This window comes from Rhinolophus sinicus, linkage group LG02 (assembly GCF_036562045.2).
Source record: "Rhinolophus sinicus isolate RSC01 linkage group LG02, ASM3656204v1, whole genome shotgun sequence".
Taxonomy (NCBI): domain Eukaryota; kingdom Metazoa; phylum Chordata; class Mammalia; order Chiroptera; family Rhinolophidae; genus Rhinolophus; species Rhinolophus sinicus.
The window spans coordinates 138,061,307-138,086,791 of record NC_133752.1 but is presented as its reverse complement, the minus strand read 5'-3'; the positions used below and the strand labels follow the sequence as shown (position 1 = coordinate 138,086,791).

Below are 25,485 nucleotides of genomic sequence, written 5' to 3'. Positions count from 1 at the left end.
TCATGCGGGGCCCGCCCCTTCCAGGGCCTCGGCTCGGCGTGTTCTGCCGTCTTGGCCCCGGTCGTGGAAGCAGGATTTCCGCGGTTGTGTAACGGCACCTCGCGGGCGCGCAGAGACCGGGGCTCCGCATCCCGCCTCCGCCGGGCCCCTGGTCTCCGGCAACCGAGCCATGGCCTGGGCGGCGGCGGCGGGGAACTGCGGGGCCAGCGGCGCGCTCTCGGTACACACGCTCCTGTTCGATCTGCCGCCCGCACTGCTGGGCCAGGTCTGCGCAGTCCTGGACAGCTGCGACGGCGCGCTGGGCTGGCGCGGCCTGGGTGAGTGCGGTCGGCGACGGCGGGCGCGGCCCGGCGAGGGGTGGTGGGGGCCTCCGCGCGCACGCTCTGTCCGACCTGCAGCCCGCGCGGCCGGGCAGCTCTGCGCGGTCCCGGACAGCGGGGAGCGCGCACCCCAGCGGCGCGCCCCCCGGGGGATTCCCGCGGGCTAACTGCCCTTTCCTTGTTTTGGGAAGGACACAAAACTCTCAGAGAGCCTCCCAGGAGCCCTCCCTTCTCTTTCAAAGAAACTTTGGTTAGCGCTGGAAGATAAAGTGAGAGGATGCTTGGGCAAAAGTTACCCTACGTAGTAAAACCATCTAATGTTTATCAATTATTTCTGCCTTCCCTGGTTCAGAGTATTTAAAATCCGAAAGGCGATGTGATATCTTGTCATTGCTAAATTACCCTAGAATATAATTTTCATATTATAACATTTTTATAACTTTAATATTTATCCTTTGGTGTTTTCAGTGCACTCCCAAGTGCCCACCTTAACTAAATTTTGGGTGAAATGCTGAAGTAAAATACTATTTGTATTTAACGTGGCTCCCAGTTTTCTTAATTAAATGTATCATAGTCATCCAATTTGATGGAATGAAGATCTATGCTAGAGAATGGCTTTTTGTTTCAATCCAAAGTTGGCGTCAGAATTCCATTGTATGCAGTCATTGGAAGGTTGTGCAACTGCTTGTTGGAAGTGTTGAGTGTGATCACCAGAAATGATTCAGACAGAAATCTTTGTCATGTTAAGTACAGGCGTTTTGGGTGAGATTTGATACTCCATGATGCCACATTGAATTTTAGTTGAAAATAAACACAATTGTGTCAAAACAACTTAGCCTTAATTCTCTGAAATAGCTATTTATCTTACCAAGAATAGCAGAAGACCTATGAGGAAAGTTTTGTTTGTTGTTAAATATGGTCACACTTTCTGGAATGTGGCGTTTGGCTTCTAGTTATATAAAAATTGTTTATATAAGCCCTATAATTTTAAAATTATGACCCTTAAGTAAAACCCTCAGAAAAGGATACTTGAGTCTTTGATTTCTGGAAAACATAGAGATTTCCAGGATGCATTTGAGGGATAAGATCCCTCCCACACCTGATCTTTTTGAAATGGATAATGGCATTGGCAGTTTTCGCACCCATTGGTTTCCCTCCATTTGTGAGAGAAAATGTTTTTAGCCTAGTCTATTGGGTAGCAAATGGGACCGGGGAGGTATAAATGAGTGAAGCAGGTTGGTGGACACTTTGAAAATGGGAGAAGATATGTCTCATCTAAAAGGGGCAGTTACGTAGTATGCAGTTACATAGTACTCAGTTCCGTGTCACTGTTGCTTTACAGGAAGTTTAGCCCAGTGTTCCTGAATCTCTTCTCCCTTCTCCTCTACCCTCCCCTCCTGTCCCCTCCTGTCCCCTCCTGTCCCCTCCTTTCCTATCCCCTCCCCTGCTCTCTCTCTCTCCCCATTGCAATCCAGATACTCATACTTTACATGGGTTGTTACATATAACCCTTCCAATTGCCCTGTGAGACAGGTGCTATTATCATCACCAATGTTTTAACAGGTGAGGAAACTGTGGTGCAGATGAGTTAAGTAATTTGCCCAAATTGGCACAGCTAGAGCCAGTACTTGAGCCATGGCAGTCTGGATCTAGGGCCTGTGCCCTTACCTACAGCCCCTCTATACTTCCCACTTCCTAACCATGATTTCCTCAGAGTTACAAGTACTGCTGTGCTCTGTCTGCTACATCTTACAGCCTCCCTAAGGTACAGCCATTTCTGCCATGACAACGATTCAGTGAGCCATTTAAAACATGCAGCCCCATTTTCCTAGTTATGGAAATAATTGAAGGCCACCCAAAAGAGAACAAGCAAAGGCTGTTCATTCAAAGCAAGGGAGTCAGCCACCATTACTTGCATTTGACAAAGACACAAAGGCAGGCAGAAGAGTAGAAAAGCTTTATAGTGGAAAAAAGAGGCAGCTTCAGGTATGCCCTGGTTGTAGGCTATTGGCATGAGAAAACTGTAGAAGGGCTAACTAAAAGTGGGGGATTCTGTGTGATTGTTCAGGGGTGCATATTTGGCTTTCTCCAGTTGGCCCTAAGTTGGAAGCAGGGGCAAAAATTAGGGAAGCCGTCAGATATTAATCAAGTTCAGACCGTTTGGGGCCGATTGTTACAGTGGTTATTATTGAAATTTGTTACTGGTTGTTACAGATATTAATTTGACTTCCTGGACTAGTTACTATAGATAGTAGATTGGCTCCCTGGGCTAGTTTCTACAGATAGTAATTTGACTTCCCAGACCAGTTCTTGTAGATGGTAGGTTGGCTTCCTGGGCTGGCTGATGCACGTTATGGGCCAGAATTCCATTTTTACATATAGTCTGGCCATTGCCATTTGCATATTTATCTTCTCATTGGGGAAGAATGTAAAATGTCTACTTCTTGATTCTCCAGCTACAGTTCATTGTGCAAAGGGTTGTGCCTAATGACTGCTTGGGCCACATAGCTCTGAAAGGAGACCTGGAACACCCCAGCTGCTTCCTGAATTGTTGGCTCAGCAAGAAGGGAAGGTTAGCTCAGTTCAGGGTAGTTGAGGGCAACTGCCTGTGTTAAATATGCTGAGTTTCTCTGTTGGCGTCGTGAAAGGAGAAAGAGGGGAAGAGATACCGAAAAGAAAGACTTGACCTCAGAAAGAGGAGGAGAGGGTGTGAGAGCACAGAATCAAGGAGATAGTCCCCTTTATGCTCAGACAGCTGAGCCTGAAGATACGGAAGGACCCAAATTCCATATCAAACACAACTGTAATAGTAATAGGTGAGAGTCTCTCTAGCTGATCATGATCATGATTCTTGATGGTGGTGAATACGGTATCAGCCCGTATTTACAAAGGCGGCTCCAACAATGACAGATCATATGGCAGCCTATATGATATGATCAGTGTGTATACAATAAGGTAGAAGACTGGTTGTTCACAAACTGGAATCACCTGTGCCCAGGCAAAGGCCCAGGCCCCACATCTGGAGCTGTTGATAGAGTAAATCTGCACAGAGGGGCCAACACCTTTCTGTTTTTTACCAAGCTCTACAGGTGAGTCTGATGTAGAGCCTGGTTTGGGGGCCACTGCTTAGTCCAAATTCTTTTCTTTAATAGTATCTTACTGTAATAGTTATTTTACCACACTCTTTCACTACTCCACTAATTCTTTGTATCTTTAAACAAATTCTACATTGATCTTCAAATCATTTTTATCAATATTGTTATTAAAAACAGTTTAATCACAAGGTACTATGTTCTCCGTTTGATGTTGATCGTTTTATGACTTTATAATGAAAGTAGGAGCTTAAGCCGCAAAGTGGCATTTAAATTAAATTGTTTGGAGCAGTTCACACTGTAAGCTCTCAACTTTTATGCTGCACTGAGAAGGAAACTCTTTTGACAGATACTATGTAATGGATTGTATTCAATTTTCTTCCCCTTAAGAAAGAGAAGAAAATTATAGAAATTATTAATCACTTTAATACAAATTAAATGAAAAATCCCATTAAATGTATATTTGACTATTTAATAAAGATTTAAAATAGTAGTAGTAATAATAATAATAATAATGGCTGTCATCTACTGAGTGCTTCCTATTTGTCATACACTCTGTGCTAAGCACTTTACATGGATTTTCTCATTTATTTATCCCCAAAATTCTATGACGTCAGTACTCTTACAAATTCCATCTTCTAGACAGTGAAACTGACTCTCAGAGAATTTAAGTAACTTACCTCAAAGTAACTTACCTCAGTAAATCGCAGATTAGGATTCTAACCAGATGGTCAGACTCCAGAGCCTATGTTGTTGTTTTTTAAAAAAATGTTTAACTACACTTTATTATTTAGAACAATTTTAAATTACAGAAGTATTTAGAAGATAGTACAAAGAGTTCCTCTATACTCTGTAACTTTCCCACATACTCCGCACTCGTTTTCCCGTTATTGACATCTTACATTAGTATGGTACGTTTGTTACAATATTGACACATTTTTATTAAATAAAGTCCATTCTTTGAGATGTCCTTCATGTTTACCTATTGTCACTTATCTCTTCCAGGATCCCATCCAGGATACCACATTATATTTAGTCATCATGTATCCTTCAGCTCTTCTTGCCTGTGATAGCTTCTCAGACTTTTCTAATTTGTGGTGACTTTGACCGTTTTGAGGTGTACTGGTCAGTACTGGTTTACTAGTTTGTAGAATGTCCCTTGACTGAAATTTTTCTGATATTTTTCTCATGATTAGACTGAGGTTATGGATTTTAGGGAAGGTAGACTACAGAGGTAAAGGACTATTTTCATTACATCACATCAGGTGTACATGATGTCACTGTTGACTTACCACTGTCGATGTTAATCATAGCTGAGGTAGCGTCTGTCAGGTTTCTACACTTTAAATTACTCTTTCCCTCCCCTCTTTCCATGTTATCTACACTCTCTGGAAGGAAGTTACTATGTGCAGCCCACACTTAAGGAATAGAGAGTTATGCTTCCCCTCCCTGAGTGCAGTAGAGCTTATGTTCTTTTGACCGCCATGTTATTTCTACCATCTTACAATGTTCTGTTTGGATCTCACTTCTACTCTAAGTTACTGCCCATTTTTCTGTTCTCCTTTACGGTAAAATTCCTCAAAGGGGCTATTTATGCTCCATTTTATCCATTCTCCCTTGAACCTACTCCAATGAGGTTTTCACCCACCACTGCTCCACTGAAATTCCTCTCGGCCAAGGTCACTGTGGCTAAATCCAATGGTCAGTTCTCAGTCTTCATCGTATTTGATGCAGTTGACCACTCCTTCCCCCTTGAAGCACTTTCCTGACTTCTAGAACATTACACTCTCTTCATGTTCTTCTCTTCTTGCAATTTCCTCTTCACCTCTCTGATCTCTTCGAGTGCCTCTAGGATTGCCCCCATGGACCCCTTTTCTTCTGTTTATCTACTATGCCCAGTCTTGTTAATTCCATCTATGTGTTAATAACTCCAAATTTTCTAGCCTGGGTCTCTCTCTGGCACTATCCATCTACTTGCCTGTTTGACAGACAACACCAACTCAATATGCTCCCCTCCCCAAAAGTTTTTCCACATCCCAGTTGATGGCAGTCCCATCCTTCATTTGTTCAGGCCAAAAATATTCGTCTTCTGTGACTTCTTGCTTTCGCAAACCACATCCTGTCTCTCAGTAAATGCTGTTGACTCTGCCTTCAGGATCTATCTAACCACAGCCACCACTGCCACCACAGCCACCCTAGTACAAACCACCATCAGATCCCACCTGGATAATTTTAGCAGTCTCCCGTCTGGGCTCCCTGCTACTGCCCTTGCTCTTTTCCAGTCTCTTTTCAACACCGCAGTCCATGAGTAAAGTATGCATGGAAAGTATATTGTATCATTATCCTATCCAGAACCTTTCAGTCACTTCCTATCTCACAGTAAATGCCAAAGCCATACATCGCTTTTCTCACTTCCTTCTTGTTTGCTTGACTTTAGCCAGTGACATTTGTCTCCTTGGACGTGCAAGGAAGTTTTTTCTTGCAGGTAATCTTGAGGCTTACTTCCTCACGTCCTTCATGTTTTTTATTAACTGTTACCTACCCTGACCACTCCTTTAAAATCGACACCCCTACGCTATATTACGCCCCTTTCCTGCTTTATTTTTCTCCATGTCACTTAACCATTCCCCACACATTTTATCTATCTTTGTTTATTTGTTTATTGTCCATCTGGATATAAGCTTCATATCCAGGGAGGGCAGGGAATTTTTGTTTGCTTGTTTTCTGCTTGTTCCTCTAGCATCTAAAATTGTACGCGGCTCAAAGTAGGTATTCAGTAAATATCTGTTGATTGAGTGAATTAATGAATGAACAGATGTCTGTGAAACATCCAAAACCCTCTTGGTCAGAACTCTAGGCAAAGCATTGTACAAGATACAACATCATGGTCCCTGCTTGTAAGGCTTTTCCAATTTAATGTAGGCAACAGAGCTATACAGATGCTATAAAAAAGTTAACAAGGGACAGTAGCGTGGGGAAATAGTACTGGTCATTACCAGGGTATGGAATTACACAGCTTTGAGTTCCAGACTGAAACATTGGTGTTGGGGGTGAACTGTTCTTAAATTCTTTGTTAGAGGTAGTTAGGTCCTCACCTGGGTCTGGGATTGAGAGAGCAGGGCAGGTGAGGGAATACCTGAAAAATCACTCACACCCCTTCCTATTTATGGAATATGAGTCCTACAGAGGTATGGGTGACAAGTACGCATACGCCTAAGTACGGATAAGCATTATTTCTTGGAAAATTTCTTAGTGGATATTGATGCTATAGTGTGGCAAAAGGAGTTGAACTAACTTTCACTTTTGAAATTTGTTTTAGTTTTTTGGGAATTTAAAATATCTTCAATCTTAAATGCTCTTTTTTTTTCAAAAATGCCTAATTTCTTGGCATTTGTAAGAAGAAAGAAGAGAGGCATATTTTCTTGTCCCCATTATGTTATCTCAAAACAAATTTTGTGAGACTGAAATTTTCATTTCCTAAGGGTTTTAGCATGTGGTTAAATGCAAATAAAAAGATTCCAAATAGGGGTGTCTTGCGTTATTCTAAAAAACCCCTTCAGACACATATTTGCATATGGAGCGTGATTTCTGCAGCTGAATTCCCCAGCGGTTTACACTACCTAGAGTCCTGCCTCTCAAAACAGAGCCTCTGAGCACCTTTGAACGTTGAAAGATTATTAAGCAATCCGTATCGTCAGATAAACTAATCTATGAACTCAGGTCGACTTTTTGGCTTACATTTTGCCAAGATGCCTTTCAAGCAAAAGATTTGCCTTCCATAAAGTAGTTTTAAACAATGCTTTGTTACAACATATTTTTCTTAATTTATCTTTTCATGTAGAATGCTCTTAACTTTAACAACACAGTCCAGTCAGTCATTGAGAAGCTTACTCTTTCTTTGCTTAGTTCTGTGAATAAACAAAGTTCTGTGTTCTGGAAGGGAAAAAATTAGGAAGGCTAAGAGAAAACTATGACTATTGGGGAATTGAGATCAAGAGTGTGCCTCCTTTTGCATCAAATTGAAGCTATTATTTTATAGAATTTGATCTAAATCAATTACACATTGTATGGATGCTAACAATACTCTTTAGTGGTGTTTCTATTCAGAATGCATCATCACTGGAGAAAAACTATTCAGGTTGTGCGGTGAGTCACCAGTTAGAGAAAGAGAAAACACATTTCATTTCTAGTCCTGTGAGCGATGGGGCGTGCAGTATCCATTTTAACTCAACCCAATCAGTTTCACACCGTGAACTATTACCATTAGAAAAGTGCCTTTGCCTGACGTAGCTTTGCTTAGAGCTAGTGCAGACTCAGAACCCTTTGCCCTGGTCAGCATTAGGGAAGTAAAAACCCCAGCTCTTTTGGCAACTGTTTATTCACCCTCCAGCTAAATCTCAGAAATGTGCTCAAGGGAGAGCACCGTACATTAGCAATTTCTCAGCCACAGAGAGCACTGAATCATGGCTTGTTGCACTTTTAAAAGGGAAATTCAGAAATTAAAAAAAAGCAAAACAAACACGGGGAATCAAATTATGTGGGAAATGGACATCCCCTAGGGGTTGAAAAGTTAACTCCAAATTTCCTTGGTACTTATGAACCATTCCCTTCCTACTGTGAGAATTGTGAGCTATAAAATGTTTATACCTTTTTATGTGCAAATATTGGATCTTCCAAAAAGTAAAGCTTCCATTTTTATATCACCTTCTCAGAAATCTTAGATTGGCCCAACTACCTGCACAGTAAAATTTCGCTTCTTGTGCTAACAACAAACACTCAGGGCCCCTCTCTGCCATTCAGCAAATAAGTAATGTGCTAAGCGCATTCCTGCAAAGGCAACTTGGAGACTTCCTGGAGCTGTTCACCTTTTCTTCAACATGAGCTCTCTGCCCTAAGCATGCTGGTCTCCTCTGCCCCCTCCTGTCCTTTTCTTCATTTCTGGAACAATTCCCCATTTGATAGGCTCCTCCCTCTTCCTCAGCCTACTTAAACCTGCCCCAGACCACCCATTGCAAAGCCTGCTGATGTCCCATCACCTTGATGCTCCTTCTCTGGCTGTGGTAGCTCGTAAGGACATCATGTTTCTTCATCCCTGTTAAATTATGTGCATGTCTTATCCCAAAGATTCAAAGAGTAGAGGGAACGGTTTTATCTAGAAAGAGGGAGGAAAGGAAGGAAGGAAGGAAGGAAGGAAGGAAGGAAGGAAGGAAGGAAGGAAGGAAAAGAAAATCCTGTTGTATGTTACATAAATATTAATTATTCATTTTTATGGTACATTATGCTTAGTACTCTATAAATATTAGCCAATTAATGTATTAATAGAAAAAGTAGAAACCTAAACTTTCCCTTTACTGAAATTTGCTATTTAGCACTGCCTCACTGGAATGTTGATTTTGAGACTAAGAAGTATTTTAAAGACTGGAGGGGTTTTAAAGTCAGTGCTCATATAATGAGCAGGTCAGGGAAGGGCAACCAAATTTACTACATGTTTTGGGAAGCTTTGCTTCAAAAGACATTTACTAGTGAGAAGTTTGAGATTGCTCAGCGAGGCTGTGTCTGGCCTGCACTTGTACCATAGGTCAATGGCAGAGCCACTACCAACCCAACATGTCTTGACTGGCAGCTTTTTTCCTTAGAATACAGTAGACTCCACGAGGCTCAGAGTTCATCCTTTTGTCTTGTTTTCAAACTGAAATTCCTTAAGAATTGGCCTCTCTTTAAAAAGACTCAATAGTTTTAAACTTGGCTCAGGCTCCAGAAACCTCTCCTCTAGAAGCCCCCCATGATACCCCATCTTCAGTGTGGGACCCCTTTTCATGCTCCACTCACAATGGATGTCTGCAATTACTATACTGCTGCCTCACAGTATATACTCAACAAGTGTTTGAACTACACTGATTTGCAGTATTTCCTCCAAGAACTTCTAGAAATAGTTAATGTTTATGAAAAATGTGCCTCACCTAAATAGGCAGATTATATCATCAAAAAGAAATACATTAGAGTTACTATGTCTTGTAAATGTTTTTGCTCTGAAGGTCCCCCCCTTTTTTTTTTTTTTAGTGATAAGTTATCTAAAACATATGAGTATATATATACGAGTATGTACCACATCTTCTTTACCCAATTATCTATCGAAGGACATTTCGGTTGTTTCCATGTCTTGACCAATGTGAATCGTGCTGCAATGAACATAAGGGTACATATATCTTTATGAATAAATGTTATCAAATTTTAGGGGTATATACTCAGAAGAGGGATTTCTGGGTCATATGGTAACTCTATTCTAATTTTTTTGAGGAACCTCCATACTGTTTTTCATAGTGACTGTACCAATTTAAATTCCCACCAGCAGTGTATGAGGGTTCCTTTTTCATATGTTGGCATTTGGATAGTCTTTGTCCCTTTATGAGACATCATATCCTCAAAGAGATGAAGAATGAATATACTCTTGCCAGAGCTTAAAACATGAAGGACAAAGACATTTCAACTTAATGATGTCAGACCTTTTATTGTAGCTGTTTTTTCCCCTGTGGCTTAAGTAAGCATACTTTCAAATTGAATGCCTCAACTTTATTCTCCCTTGTTTGTTATGGACTCAGAAAAGCTGCCACTCCCTTTCACTCTCTTCTGGCATAAGATGTGACTGAAATAACAGAAAATTCAAGATAAAACCATGTGTAGTAGTCAGGATAGACTAAGTAACAAACACCACCAAAATCTCAGCGGTTAACATAGCAGAGGTTTATTTCTTGCTCATGGTAAAATCACTGAGAGTCCAGGACAGCTGACCTCCATGTGGTGGCCCAGCATCTCAGGCTGCCTTGCTCTTGAGGCACCCCCATATCAACATGTGCTTCTGCCATTGCTGTGGCAGGAATGGGAGCCTAGTGAACTGGACTGTGGCTCTTCACTTTCTGGCTGGAAGAAACACATAAGTATAACTAACCTTAAAGGGCAGGAAAACCTAATCCTCTCTGACGGGTAGAGGACCGCAAATATTGATGGGTGCTAGTACTGTCTACCAAGTCAAGTTTGGGCTCACAGAAAGAGGGGCAGTAATGGTCTCATATTGTGATCTCTGCCAAAATTGAAGCATTTACTTATGTCAGCAGGAATATAAAGTGGAAGGAAACTGAATAGTCCAGGAAATCTTTGCAGGACAGAAAATGTAGGGGGTGGGGTGCCATATAAAGCAGAAGATGTTTGCCTTTCTGATGTCTTGTTTCAATTGCATGAAAACTGGATAGCAGCTCGTAAGAATGAAAAATAAATAAATAAATAAATAAATAAATAAATAAATAAATAAATAAAGAGTTTGGTGTCTGCAACAGACTGAACAGGAGATAGTTCCCTAGGGTTTATTGCTCTTTTCAGATCTGAGCACCTGTTCGTCTTTTAAAAAAACATCAGCTTTTGGACAGTGTCATTGGTGGATAGGTGAATTTTTTAGTGAGGTTGCCATGGCTATGGCTGGAGGTTAGCTTCCAAATTTGTGTGTGGCAGAGGGAGAGGAGACTGATTCCCGTTCCTGATTATTGCTGATGTGTTGGGGGTCCCCACAACCACTCTCAGGTGACAGTGGGGTTTTATACATAGACCTGAGTCTGGCTTCCTACATTTTTCAGACTGGAGGGTAAAGGCCTGAGACAATGCTGCCATCACCATCACTAGCTCCAAAGAATGTTGCTCATTTTAGTGCGTGGCTAATCTGGGGGTATTGTTCCAAGCACAAGAAAGCCACGCTTCTATCTGGCCTGTGTTATCTTTCTCCCTCATTTGTCTTAAAATACACTTTAAAAGGTGGGAGATATGCAGAATGGCAGTATAATTTTTTATCTGAAGAATCGTATTGACTCAGGGCACCATAAAAAGTCATTTAATTTCAGGACAGCTTTAAGATATTTATGTTTATACCATAAATAAGTCATAAACACTGTTATTGAACAATTAAAAGCCTAGTATCCCAATAGAACACCTCCTTGATCCTATCCAGATACTAGCTTTTAAGTGATTAAAATGTTCCGCAGCAAGATAGCATAGAACAAAAATTTAAAACAGCTTTCCGTAAAAACTTCAACCAACGAACCTCACTGTATTACAGATGAGTAACCACACTGAAGGGAGTGAGGAAAAACTCCCCTAAGCAACTCTGGAAAGCAGGCTTTTACCTGAACACTTGTAGGCTGAGGACGAAACGAATGGTACAAAAATGTTGTAATTTGGTTAGTTCGTGTGTTTCTCACAGGGGTATGGGTTTGCAATTCTGAAAGTACGTTCTGTACGTGGTAGAATTGAAAAAACGTAAATATATTTTATTTAGACGAGAGCAAAATTTCTCCCTGTTCAAGAATGAAATTATAAATGAAGAAAGATGAAAAAGTACCATATGGTGTTGACCTGGAATCAGAGATATTGAAATAAAATCGTGGTTTTTTAATAGGCATACAGACAGAAATGTAGATATGTGGATTAGTGCACATACAATATTTCCTAGCTATATCTGTCTGGAGGACTTAGAAGCAATGGAACCCTGGCAAAAATAAGCACATCTGGCACCTAGATCCTGCCTTCTAAACTCCATTATCCAATAAACGGAACAAGGTCTCCTTGGAAAAGTAATTAATTACAGGGCTGGGACAGGGGAAATACAAAATGGGCCTGTAGCATCTTGGCAGCCAGAAAATAAGGAAGTCTCCCCAGAATGATGGGGCTTGTCAAAAGAACACAGGAGCCAACCTAAGTGGACAAATCTGGAACAATGTTAGCAACAAAATTAATAATAATAGCATTGGATTTTAACTTACAGAATTAAATAAATATCCGCAAGTCCATACTAATGTAAATACTTAAATTAATTAAACAAATGGGGAAGAAGGGATAGCACTTTCATAAAGAAGAATTACAGTTAGTGAACATAGAAGGAGAGAGGAAAAATAGAAAGCCACCATTGCGCAAACTCCCCCAACAAAGTTATTAATTATAAAGGAAAACTCATTTCATAGTGGAGGAACCTTGCAGACACCACCTTCACCAAGCAATCAAGAGTAATATCACCATTGATAAGACACTTGATACTGTCTTATATTACACACCGAGAAGGATGCAATAGCATTTCACTGTCCTGAAAGGCAAGGAATATCAGATTGGAGGAGATTAAGAAATCACAACTAATTGCAATGCGGGAAACTGAATGGGATATTAGAAGAAAGAAACGACAGTGGAAAAACTGGTGAAATTAAAATAAGGTCTGCAGTTTAGTCATCATTGGTTCTGATAATTGTATTGTGGCTATATAAGATGTTAACATTAGGGGAAGTTGAGTGAGGATTATATGTTAAAATTAATTCACAATAAAAAATTGTCAACAAAATGAAATAAAACACATAAGGTGCACCAAAACAAGTATTCCAATAAAATAAACTGTTCTTTGGTTCTTCCTTTTGCAATTTCCACAGCGGAGCGACTTGCAAGCAGCTGGCTGGACGTCCGTCACATTGAAAAATATGTAGACCAAGGTAAAAGCGGAACAAGAGAAATACTTTGGTCCTGGGCTCAGAAAAACAAGACCATCGGTGACCTTTTACAGATTCTCCAGGAGATGGGGCATCATCGAGTTATCCATTTAATTGCAAACCATGGTAAACACTGAATTTTACAATGTGGCTCTTGCTTTATTTTATAGGAAATTGTAATTTGTAAATGTAAATATTGCATTTTATCCAAGATATTGACAGATCTTTCTATATGCCGCTGATTCCTTACTTGTGGCTTTTATGAAGGGGTCCATACAGCTTCCCATTTTTAGTTTATTTATTATTTTTTTGGTGACTCTTTATTACCTAACTTATACAAGACATTCCTTTCTACCACATTATAGTTTAGGGTTTAAAAAAAAATTTTTTCACCCACAAACTACAGTCTTTTAAATGTTACATTCTTAGCTAAGCGAATCAGCTCTCTTGATCCAAAACTCTAAAACTCTTTGACTTATAAACATAGTCAGAATCACAATATGAGTAAAATATAGATAATGCTATAATTTGTTTTATCGTATGATTAGAAATTTAAAATACGATTGGATTTCCCCCCTGTATTTTAATGCAAATGATACCTCCAGAATAACCCTGGGCTTTCTCTTTTATTCACACTGCTCTTTTTATCCCGTGGTCTCTAACTCTGCCCTGTCTGTTTACCATCCACTCCATGGTGGCCTAATTCATCCCTCTGTCTTGTTTGTTTCTCCTGTTATGTCATGCCTTACATTTAGAGTAGCCTGAGAAGTAAAGCTCATGAAGTTTTGTCCATTCAATCTTGGTCAATAAAATAATCTCCGAATGTCACCTGTTCTGTTATTTCACTTTACATTTATTCACTTCAACAAGAATGATCTTGAGTGATCTTGGGTCTTACGTTATAGACTCAGGGCTCTCAGGTTGGAAACTCTTTTGAATCAACATCCTTATTCTTTGCCTTTTTCATTCGGGCATATTTTTAGTTCTGTATATTTGCGCACATGCTCTTTGATAATATACTTAGTACACTTGAGCCTCTACCTTATTACCCAAAGAAGCTTTGCACAGACAGAGAAATCCTGAGAGATTTGTACCAGAAAACTGTAGGTGGCTTCAGATTGACTTATATTTTGTTGGTTTTCCATGTTAATGGAATGTTAGACAGTTTCCAGTAGGCTTCCACCATGATATTATCTGTAGAACTTGGCTAATCCCTTCTGTCTTTTGCACACTATTTCTTCACTTAGTTTTATACAGCACAATGCTTCACTATGAAGCTGACCGATCAAGTCAAACGCAATGAGTCCCTGGGAACTATAAATTCAATGCCTTTTCATTATCTGAGCCTTTTTCAGCCGCTGAAACCACCCACATGACTTACTGTTCACAATATAAACTCACACCATTTTGATAGGACACATGGGTATGTTTTATACTTCAGTGTTCTGGAATAGATTTCAGGGCATCTTTCACTCTCTATGTTATTTGTTTATGCAACAGAAAATGATCTGGACTGTGAGTGGACAAAAATTCCACATTCTTGGCTGATTCCTAGTCTGTTGCACATGCAAAATTGATTTCATTTTTTAAAATGGGAGATTAACGGAGTGGTGAAAAGACAATTATTTACTGCCTTAGTACCAGGAGATAGGTAGATCTGAGATGAAGAGGAGGATAGCGATTTGCTTGAGTCCTTTGTTGAGGAAAATAGCCTTACATAATTGCAATTTATTGAGTGGATGCTTTGAATTATCTTGAAAATGTTAATTGTATCGCCTGTAAAAAACAACATTGTGTTGATTTATTGGAAACATTAAGTGTGACCTGCTGAACAGATAGATGTCTCCTATGATAGCTACTTACTGATTTAGGAGTTGGAGCTCCTAATTGAAAATGCATAAAAATATTTAGTTTTTCTTTGTTGCTCCCATGGACAGAGTTATCAGTTATCCAAACAAATACCCATTTTTGCCTACCTTTTCTTAAAATTGTTCAGTTTGGTGGGATTGTTTTCATTTTAGAGAAATTTTTTTACCTTTCATTTGCCAACCTCCGGACACCACTTTGTAGACTTGGATTTTCTTACAAGCCCTACTGAGAAATGCCTTGTGTTTCCTTCTAGTCATTATTTCTGTAATTCTGGTGGCTGCCACTATATAGTTTCTTCACATCCTTGAAACCTTCCCTCAGATACCAGGACATAACCAAGTTGTTCAAGAAACCAGAATCCTTACTTTGCTGTCATTGTTTTTTTTAGGAAAACCCAACACTTTATTGTGAATCTTCAAAAGCATCCAAACTTGGGTGCTGTCATCCTATTTCTGGCTTGCATGTCCTTGCCTACCACAATTTGCATTTATATTTCAGCGATCAGCAATTGCTTTTTAGTTTTGACATGAAATCCATAGCTTTCCACTGGCTTCTTAGGAGACCCGTTTGAATCTTCCATTTTATATGACAATGAAGTATTGTCCTCTCTTTTTATGAGCAACGAAAGGACAATGACTTTTAGTGTCCTTTCAACCCCCAAACTTAACTTTTGTTCTATGCAACATTATCTTATTCAGGATGTTTCTTTCTTTTTCTTGCCTAATTTCTGGCTAGAATTTCTAGTTTAATGTTGACTAGAGGTGGCAAGACCAGGTATTTTTGTTTTTTTCTTATTCCTTATCTAAAGGGGAAAACATTTAGTCTTTCACAATTATGTATGATGTTATCTGTGGGCTTTTCGCAGATGCCCTTTATCGAATTAAGGAAATTCTCTTCTATTCCAATGGTTGTTACCCTGATAGGTTATAGGATTTTACAAGTTTTGTTCTTCATTCTATTAATATGTTGTATTCCACTGATTGATTTTCAGATTATTAAGCCAATATTAGATTTCCCACTTGATCATGTTATGTAATCCTTATATGTTTCTGGATTTGGTTTGCTGATATTTTGTTAAGGATTTTTGCATTTATACATAAGGGATATTGGTCTGTAGTTTTTCTTGTTATGTTTTGTCTGGCATTGGTATTAGGAAAATATTGGCCACATAGAATGATTTGGGAATTGTTACCTCCTCTTCTATTTTGGAAGAATTTGTCAAGAACTGGTATTAAATCTTCTTTAATGGTAGAATTCACCTATGAAGCCATCCAGACCTGTACTTTTCTTTGTGGGAAGTTTTAAAATATTAATTTAATCTCTTTTCTTGTAATAGGTCCATTTAGATAGTTCATTTCTTCTTGAGTTAGTTTCAGTAATTTGTTTTTCCAGAAATCTGTTTATGCCATCTAAGTTAGCTATTTTTTTTTACATGTAGTTGTTCATAGTATTCCATTATAATTCTTTTTATTTCAGCAAGGTTGATAGTTATGTCTCCGCTTTTGTTTTTGGTTTTAGTAACTTGAGCCTTCCTTTTTTCTTGGTCAGTTTAACTTAAGGATTGTCAATTTTGTGATATTTTCAAAGAATCCACTTTGGTTTCACTGATTTTGTTTTTCTTTTGTTTTTCTAGTCTTTGTTTCATTTATTTCCATGCTAACCTTAATTCTTTTCTTCCTTCTGCTTCCTTCAGTTTAGTTTATTCTTCTTTTTCTAGTTCCTTAAGGTGTAAGTTTAGGTTATTGATTTGAGACATTTCTTCTGTTTTAAGGTAGGCATTTACAGCTATAAATTTCCCTTTAAGCAGTGCTTTTGCTGCATTCCATAAGTTTTGAAATGTTGTGTTTTGATTTTCATTTATCTCAAAGTATCCTCTAATTTCCCTTGTGATTTCTTACTTGATCCATTGGTTATTTATAAGTGTGTTGTTTAATTTCCATGTATTTGTGGATTTCCCAAATTTCCTCCTGTTACTGATTTCTACCTTAATTCTGGTGTGGTCAGAGAAAATGCTTTGAGGGATTTCAACCCTTCCAAATTACTGAGGCTCATTTTATTACCTAATATATGGTCTATTTTGGAGCATATTCAATGTGCACTTGTGAACTATATTCTTCTGTTTTGGGATGGAATGTTCTATAGGTGTCTGTTAGGTCTAATTGGTTTATAACGTTCAAGGATATTTGTTATCAGTTGATTGTGTTTTGTTGCCAGTCTTCTAAGCAAAATAATTTAAGAAATACTAGAACACAATCTAAGAAAAATTAGAGGATAAAATAAGAAGTTTTTAAAGTCTGGATCAAAATGTCGGAAGTGACTTTCAGGGTTTTAGTCTTTTGTAGGAATCTTTTGGACCTAGACTACCTCAGTTCAGACAGAACTATAACAGACAGAAGTTATAGTCTACAATTTGGGAGGGGTGGTAGGTGTTTGTGGTAGATACACACACACACACACACACACACACACACACACACACACACACACACACGTATACTTCTAATACCTTATGGCACAAGATGGGATAAAAAATAAACTAACCCAGGGAGATATAATCCCATAATTGTAAAAAGTTTTAAAATATGTGTGCAAAAAGATAACAATGTTACTTTTTCCTTTCAATTTTCTACTTCATACTTTAATATTTTTAATAATGTGTAATAATAATTTAAGATTAAGTGAACCAAAGTATGCTTGTATAATATTTGATCATTAGAAAGCTATTCACACGTATAAATTTGTAACTATTCAATGGGAATGAAACTGAGCTTTAGAAATGAACATTACTATCAAGGCATTTATTTTCACAGTCTAAGAAAGGAAAAAAAAAGTTTGTTAGAAACAGAAAATGGTTTTGTATCTAGTTTCCCTTATTTCTCTTTCAGGAGCAGTCTTGAATCCTTCAGAGCGAAGTCATCAGGGAGATGGATTTCCAAACATATTCTCCAAGGTAGAGTATATGTGCATAGATAATCATCTTAGAACTCTGTTGCATATATAATTGAGCATAAGGAATGAAATTATGAGACAGAAAAATGCTGGACTTGCAGGTACATTTTTTTAAAGTAGAAAAGCCTTAACTCTCTCATTATTCTTTGGTTAGTTGGAGATGCAGAAAATTAGAGACATGTAAATGTTTGGAGTTAAGAGTTTTTTCCTTTTAGTGATCTGTCAGAGATGAGACTTAGAATTACTAAGAGTGCTGTGAGTTATGCATTTGTCTTAACTCAGCTTTTAATTTTCCTGTTATAGTTGGTGTTTTGCATGTTGCTGTTAGTTTTTATTAAAGCAAATTAGCAGTGATCATTTTTATAGCAATAGCAGTCACTTAAAATTGACTGTAACTGACTATGACATTGATACTTAAGTTTTTACAGTTGATCTGGAAGCCTTAAATATATATGGCAATGAATACTGTTGAATACAATAAAATAAAACAACTTTGCTTTCTACTAGCTTTTCTCCAAATTAGATTTCACTCCATTGAACTGTATAGTCCCAGAGGGAGCTTTGGATTTCTGTTGAGGTTATGTTCTTTCTAGACTTATGACGTGCAATCACTGTAATATGTATTTCTTCTCTTAGGGAACAGCCAAAGTCACAGTGGATAATGTTCTTATTCCTGAACATAATAAAAAAGGTAAAAAATACCTTTAACACCCTAACTTCTTTTTAAATCATGCTTTCCTTTAAGTGAATTCAGAGGGAGAAATACCCAATAACTGTTCATTAATATGCAGATTCAGAATAAAATTTTCATATATATTGAAATATTTCCGATTTTGACTGACACAGTTCTGATGGATGATATGTTTTTGTTATATTCACAATCCATTGGCCAATGAAGAACTTAATTGTGTTCTCTTCACTTAGGGGTATTTCTTATTTTCTGTTAGTGAAATTTGATATTTTTATGTGTCATAGGCAAACATTTAAAAAATTATGTTGGGTTTTATATTGTTTTAGAAATTTGCATATCACTTGGCAGAGATCTTTAGAGATGTTTGTAGAGCAGTTCTGAAAGCCACTATGAAAATCCATTTGTTTTCCATGTCCACTTTCCTACTTTATTAGTAGGGAAAATAGTTTAGTTCCACCTGGGAATCATTCAGATAAACTTTAATGGCTATTAAGGCTGCCTTTCCTAATCTCTGCCGCTATGTGGTTCAGAAGAGAATAGCAAAGTTTTGGTTATTTAAGGTTTAACAATAAAGTCTCAATCAAACATTGAATGTGGAAAAATAGACAAAGTTAGGCTCTGATAAGAGAATTTGGCTCATGCAACATGTTTCCATCAGTCATGCTTAGAGAAAGTTTTTCAGTCATAACAAGATTTTCACTAATGTAGTTTTTTATTTTTAACTGGTTTTAGGTTCATAGTTCTAATGACTAACAAATAGAATCTTGGAAAAGTTTCCCAACTAAGCTCTTTGGCTGATCTCTTTGGAAAGGCGATAGAATCATAGCGCTATTGTTCATATAACTAAAAAGCCATTTGCTCCGTGGAATGGTGGGAGCCAGACCTGAGTAGATGTGCACAGAGCACGTGATGGGCTTCAGTTTGGTGTCTGGGCCTTACCTGACTGACTTTCCACTGGGTTCTGATGTGTTTCTAATACGAAAGTCCTGTCTTTATAATGGTGGCATTGATTCTTAAAAAGAGAAAAGGTAACTTATCTTCTCCCTACTTTCCTTCCTAAGGAATGTTGCTTAAATCCTCTATCAGCTTTGAAAATGTCATAGAAGGAACCAAAAACTTCCACAAAGACTTCCTAATTGGAGAAGGGGAGATTTTTGAAGTATACAGAGCGGAGATCCAAAATGGAACATATGCCGTTAAAGTATTGAAACAGGTATGGAAAGAATTACTACCACAGGATATCAATTCCATTTATTTGCTCATATTTCATATTACAATGTGTCATTTTTCATCACCATTTAAAAGAGGTATATTTGAAAATAAAATTTCATACATGGAAATAAGATATATGACCTCAGGTGAGTAGAGAAATGAATGCCTGTCTTGCAGGAATGTGGAAGTTTAATTCCTCCCATCCCCAGATGTATTGTATGAGGAAGACTTTTCTGAAAAGCCTTGCTTAAGATGGTCAGAGTGCGCTGGGCTGTTCCAGTTGTCATGGATTTTTTTAGGATGGACAGTGCCCTCTCTAGGCAACTTCACAGGCTAAGCCACAGATTGGCGTTCCGTGCAACTTTATAAATTGCCTTCTATCATAGTTCAGGAGGGTGAAAAAGAGGAGGCTTCAAATAGGAGCAGCAAGGTAATGATCAGAGTAGGAGATTAGGAGACAGCTGAGAGACTGCAGCCAGTGAAGCAAAAAGGGTATCGAGGGATCTAACTCAGGAATCAGGAAGAGACAGGTACACACCACACACACAAAAAAGCTGCTCATGTTCTTCACTGTCAATCAACAGTCAGTAAACATTTTCTGAACTCCTATGTGCTGGGCACTGAGCTTGCAAAGAGGAATAAGGCCATAGTTCCATCTGTAAGGAGTTCATCATCTTATAGGGGGAAACAGCCAACTAAGGAAAAGATTAAATGGCAGTGTAAGAAGTACTTTAGCGGAGGTTTGTCCAAAAGGTCATGGGAGCACATAAAATATAGCCAGAGGAGAGGCGCATCCAGCACCCAGAAGAGTTCCTGGCACAGAAGAACCACTCAATAAACATTTCTGCAATAAACAAATGGAAAAGTAGATGAAAGGAAATGACCTTTCAGCTGGATTTTGAAGGATGAGTGGAATTTTGGCAGGCAGCGAGGGAGGGGAAGTGTCTTCGGGGGTGGAATACATAGTGGGTGCAAAGGCCTAGAGGCCCAGGCATGGAAGCCTGCATCTTACGCGTGAGTAACACATCACTCGGTGGAGCAGAGTTTACTGTGAGGGTCAGAAGGCAGTGGCTGATGATGATACTGGAAAGACAGGTTAAGTCCGTGGATGGTTTTGAAGAGGGCGAGTGAAAAGACTAGATTTGTGTTTTTGAAAAATAACTTGGATTACAGGTTAGAGGATGGACTGGAACTTGGCAGGGGCATTGGAGGAAAGATGGCGAGAATTTAGACTGGAGGTGAAAAGACCTGGCAGGAGGATGTTTCAGATCTGTACACGAAGAAATGGGGAGGGCTTAACCCAATGTTCTCAACCCTAATGTTAGAATCACTTAGGGAACTTGTGAAAAATGAGCCTTTTAGCCTCTGGTTAGGTCAGATAGTGGTGGTGGTGGTGGCATCAGTATTTTAAAAGGCTTTCCAGGTGGCTCCTCGGTACAGCCAGTGTTGAGAACCACTGCTGTAAGGTGGGGCAGAGGCAAAGGGGACAACAAGGAGAAGGTATGTCTAAGAGATGAGATGACATGGACCAAATATAGGGATACGTTGGGCAGGCCTGGGGAAATAGGGGAGAAGGAGGGATCTAAGGTGAATCCTACTTTGCAGCTTAGATTACAGGGACTTTTTAAAAAAAATTACCTGATTTCTCCATTTCCTCCAGTTGTGTTCTGCCCACTAGTTCTGATTCCTGAATCTCAAGGTTCCTGATAAGTTGAATGGTCTAATAAAAAAAATGAAGCTAAGTACTGGTGAAAGCTATTCCAACAAAGAGAATGTGGGTGTCCTAGAGGTGGCTTAACCCAAGCCTGTTTCTCAGGGCCAGTGTGTCCCTGGCACCATTTGCACTTTCTCTTTTGGTTGCGCCCCAGGGCCACGTCTCTAAAGGCTCCATCCATCTACCTCCTCCTCTCTCTGCAGCTACCACCAACTCATACTCCCTTTTGGGAGGTTTCTTCCCGGGAGTCTGGCTTCAGCGTGAGGTATCATTGCCTCTAGATCTCCTTCCCCTTCTGTCCCAGAGACAAGCATCATTTCCTTGATTGCCTCTGACTCCTCCAGATGGTTTTGGTGACCCTCCTATGTGTAACCACAGCATCATAGCATTATCTCATGGTATTGATTTCTTCGTCTGCCTCTCCCAACAGACTAGGTGGTTTTCTTTAAAGAGTTCTTATTTACCCTTTTTCCCCAAAAATAAGACCTAGCCAGACCATCAGCTCTAATGCATCTTTTGGAGCAAAAGTTCATATAAGACCCGGTATTATATTTTATTTTATATTATATTATATTATATTATATTATATTATATTATATTATATTATATATTATATTATAAGACCTGGTCTTATATTATAGTAAAATAAGACTGGGTCTTATATTAATTTTTGCTCCAAAAGAGAAAGTAGAGCTGATTGTCTGGCTAGGTCTTATTTTTGGGGAAACATGGTATCTTTGTATCCCAGTCCTTATTACAGGGCCTGGTCCATAGTAGTTGCTCAATAAATGTTTGTTGGATGAACTGAATAAAGCACATATGCCCTTTTCATAAAGTTAGTTGCTAATCTCTAGGTGTAAAAAGACAGGAGATAACAAATTTACCAAAGGCCTAAAAATTGTACAGAGTCCTACACACACTCACGCACTCATACCTACCCACACAGTTATCAGGAAAGGTGAGATAATTTAATGAAGCTTTAGCCTCAGAGCATTTTTTAAAAGAAATGTGGTTTTGTAAAATTGGACATTAACTTCCATAACCTTTCTTAGAGAGACTGAGGTAGGGAAATGTACTAGATGGGTTACATAGGTGCAACCAAGTCACCAGGCCATCTTACCATGAAGATCCTGATTCAGCACATCTGGGCAGGGACCTGAGATTCAGCATGTATCACCAGCTCCCCGTGACACTGATGTTCCTCGTGCACAGACAACACTTGAGCAGGAAGAGTGCTAGGTTAGCATGAACACAAAACTCACCCCTTCATTTTTCAGATTAAGAAAACTATGACCTCAGGGAAATTATGTGACAAAAAGTCACAAATAGTGAGAGGGCGTGAGACCCAATCCACTTGGATCCCACAACAAGGGTTGTTGTTGTTTTTTTTAAATATAAATTCTCATGAAGATGTCCTCAAACGTGATATGTCAGCCTAGTTTATTGTTTCTGACTTCCTCGGTTAACGTGGAAAACAGCTTCCAGAATCCTTGCTGGATTTCTTTCCTTTTATTCCTTAAGGATGGAGAGCTCTAAACACTCTGCCCTGTCTAGGAATTTGCAAATGATAGAACTTACAGCTGATGGCACCCAGGAGCACACTTAATTTAACTCTTTCTTTCTAGAAGTTAGGAGCCTGAGATTCAGAGACATGCAATGATGCAAGGTGTGTGAAGCCATTGAGAACAGTGCCAGGTATAGAGCAGGTGTTCCGTACAATATTATCAAATTCATTAATTTATTCAGTAAATATTTATGTCAGGCACTGGGCCAGTTTCTGAAGCCTCTTTGAAGTAAGGAGTTATATTTTTCATTTGCTTAGTAAGCCCATCTTTACAAAATTAATACAAAGGTAAACGTGAACCAATAGATTCAAATGATCGAAGTCATAAATGCCAAATTAGTGAAATCACTTCTAACTAGAATATGGTTATCACAGACTGAATTTTTTTTTATGAGATCAAGTGGGTAAATTTTGAACCATCATGGGATTGTCTTTGAATGCATATAATATTTTTTAATTTATGTAAATTGTACAAAATATGGTGAGTTTGAATATAAAATATGGCAACATGATACATTGTATGAAAAACTTAATTCAAGAGCAGTGGTTCGAAATCTGTTTTGGGGTTAATGGATTTTTGAAACTCTGATTGAATCTAAGGCTCCTGTCCCCAGAAAAATGTTCATTTGCATTTCTACCAAAAAGTTCATCTTTGGGGTAGCCAGTTAGCTCAGTTGGTTAGAGTGCGTTGCTGATAACACCAGGGTTGCTGGTCTGATCCCCGCCTGGGCCACTGTGAGCTGCACCCTCCTTAAAAAAAAAAAAAAAAGTTCATCTTTTTGGGAGACTGTAGACCCTGGGTTAAGAATGCCAGAAACAGAAATCCTTTCCTTAATTGTTTTCTTGTTTTTCTGTATGATATTTAGGAGAAAAAAATGCAATGTAAGAAACAGTGGAAGAGATTTTTATCTGAGCTTGAAGTCTTACTACTGTGAGTATATTTTGCCTGGAATTTCTCCCTTTCTGCCTGGTTTTCATCTTTGTTCATCTTTGATTCTGCAGCACAGAGCTTGACATAGTTGGCATTTAATAAATGTGAGTTGGATGTTAGAATATCGGGTACATTTTTGACATCTGCTTTCGTATATATCTTAGAATACATTTTAAAATAGGCCATTTGCATAATTCACTTCAACATATTTTAGCAAGAAACTGTCGCAGGGGAGTGAGCTAAATCATGTGTGACTAACATGGCTGAGTGTAAAATAGTTCTTAGAAGATTAGAATTGTATACATTTTACCATTTCTCCCTTCCTTAGAGACATTCAGTCAAGAAACTATTTTATCAGGATAACCCTGTTTAGGAAGAGAGATTTAGACAAAGGAATCAAGTACTTTTGATGTGCCTGTTATTTTCTGGAAATTCATTCATGAGCCTGAGAGTCAGTCCTTGGAGACGAACTAAAATGACTTCATTTTCATATATATTCATATCTGCAGCTGTGCAGCCTGCCTCATCGAAGGCCCCTAACCCTATAGAGTTCACCCATCACCTTTTACAAATAGAAAATGTTCTTTTCAGATGTTTTCTAAACCAATATGTGACTGGGGGGAGGGGTGTAAATCCTTCTTCTTTTATACCCAGGACCAGAAATCAGAATGTTAGACATTACTCATAAAAACTTAACATATATCATTTAGTCAACAAAAAACTAAAAGTGCAATAAGGTTTTTATATTTAAGCTTTATTTATTTGCTTATGAATACTGTAAGTACTAAATTCAAACATTTCAAAATTGCAAAAGTGCAAAGGGTAAACCAAGAAAATACTTTCTGCCACTATTATCATCCAACCACCCAGCTGATTTTCCCAAAGGCAACCAAGTTACCGGGTTCTTGTGTATCTCTCCAGAGATATTTTATGTGTAAGCATATATGTATTTTGTTTTCTTATTTTCTTCTTTGTGTACAAGAGGTAGCATAAATACTTAGTTCACTTTGCTTATTTTAGTATTCCATTGTCTGCTTTACTGTAATTTAATTAAACATTCTCTTATTGATGGCTTTTAGATTATTTTCTAATCTTTTATTTTTTTAAAATAATGTTCCAAGAAAACCTTGTACATACATTATTTCATACCTGTTTGAGTATAAGATAATTTTACATAAGTAAAATTATAGGGTCAAATGATTATGTGTATTACATATTACCAGTGTCCTCCAACAGAAGTTACACCAATTTACACTTATATCACTCATATGTAAGAGTGCCTGGTTCCTTGCATTCTTGCCAATACAGTGTTTATTCTTAACTTTTAATTTCCACCAATCTGTTAGGTGGAAATGGTTTCTCAGTATAGTTAAATTTCTTTTTCTATTATGAGTGAATCTTTTCACACATTAAGAGACATATTTCCTTTTCTATGAAATAGCTGATAATATCTTTTGCCCATTTTTTTATTAGGCTGTTGAGTAATTTTCTTAATGGTTTGTAAGAGCATTTTATATATTAGAAAAAATTAGCCCTATTTTTATGTTGTGAGATACAAACAATTTTTATCAGATTGTCATTTGTCTTTGACTATTCTAGTTTTGCCATGTGGAAATGGTTTTTGTGCAGTT

The 25,485-nt window shown here is 38.4% G+C and overlaps 1 protein-coding gene across 2 annotated transcripts in view; it reads left to right on the top strand.

Annotated features, from left to right (window-relative positions):
- The first annotated feature begins 19 nt into the window (after window positions 1-19).
- The window catches only part of IRAK3 (interleukin 1 receptor associated kinase 3), a 56,268-nt gene continuing 30,802 nt past the window's right edge, over window positions 20-25,485 (top strand). Inside the window, exons 1-6 of one of the 2 annotated variants that reach the window (XM_074325455.1) lie at window positions 20-317; window positions 12,868-12,927; window positions 17,679-17,743; window positions 18,379-18,433; window positions 19,495-19,646; window positions 23,790-23,854. In XM_074325455.1, coding sequence (XP_074181556.1) covers window positions 170-317; window positions 12,868-12,927; window positions 17,679-17,743; window positions 18,379-18,433; window positions 19,495-19,646; window positions 23,790-23,854 — 545 coding nt within the window. In that variant the 5' untranslated portion in view covers window positions 20-169. Of the gene's footprint in view, window positions 318-12,867; window positions 13,051-17,678; window positions 17,744-18,378; window positions 18,434-19,494; window positions 19,647-23,789; window positions 23,855-25,485 lie in introns of both variants that reach the window. The other variant, XM_019732439.2, reaches the window with a different exon arrangement.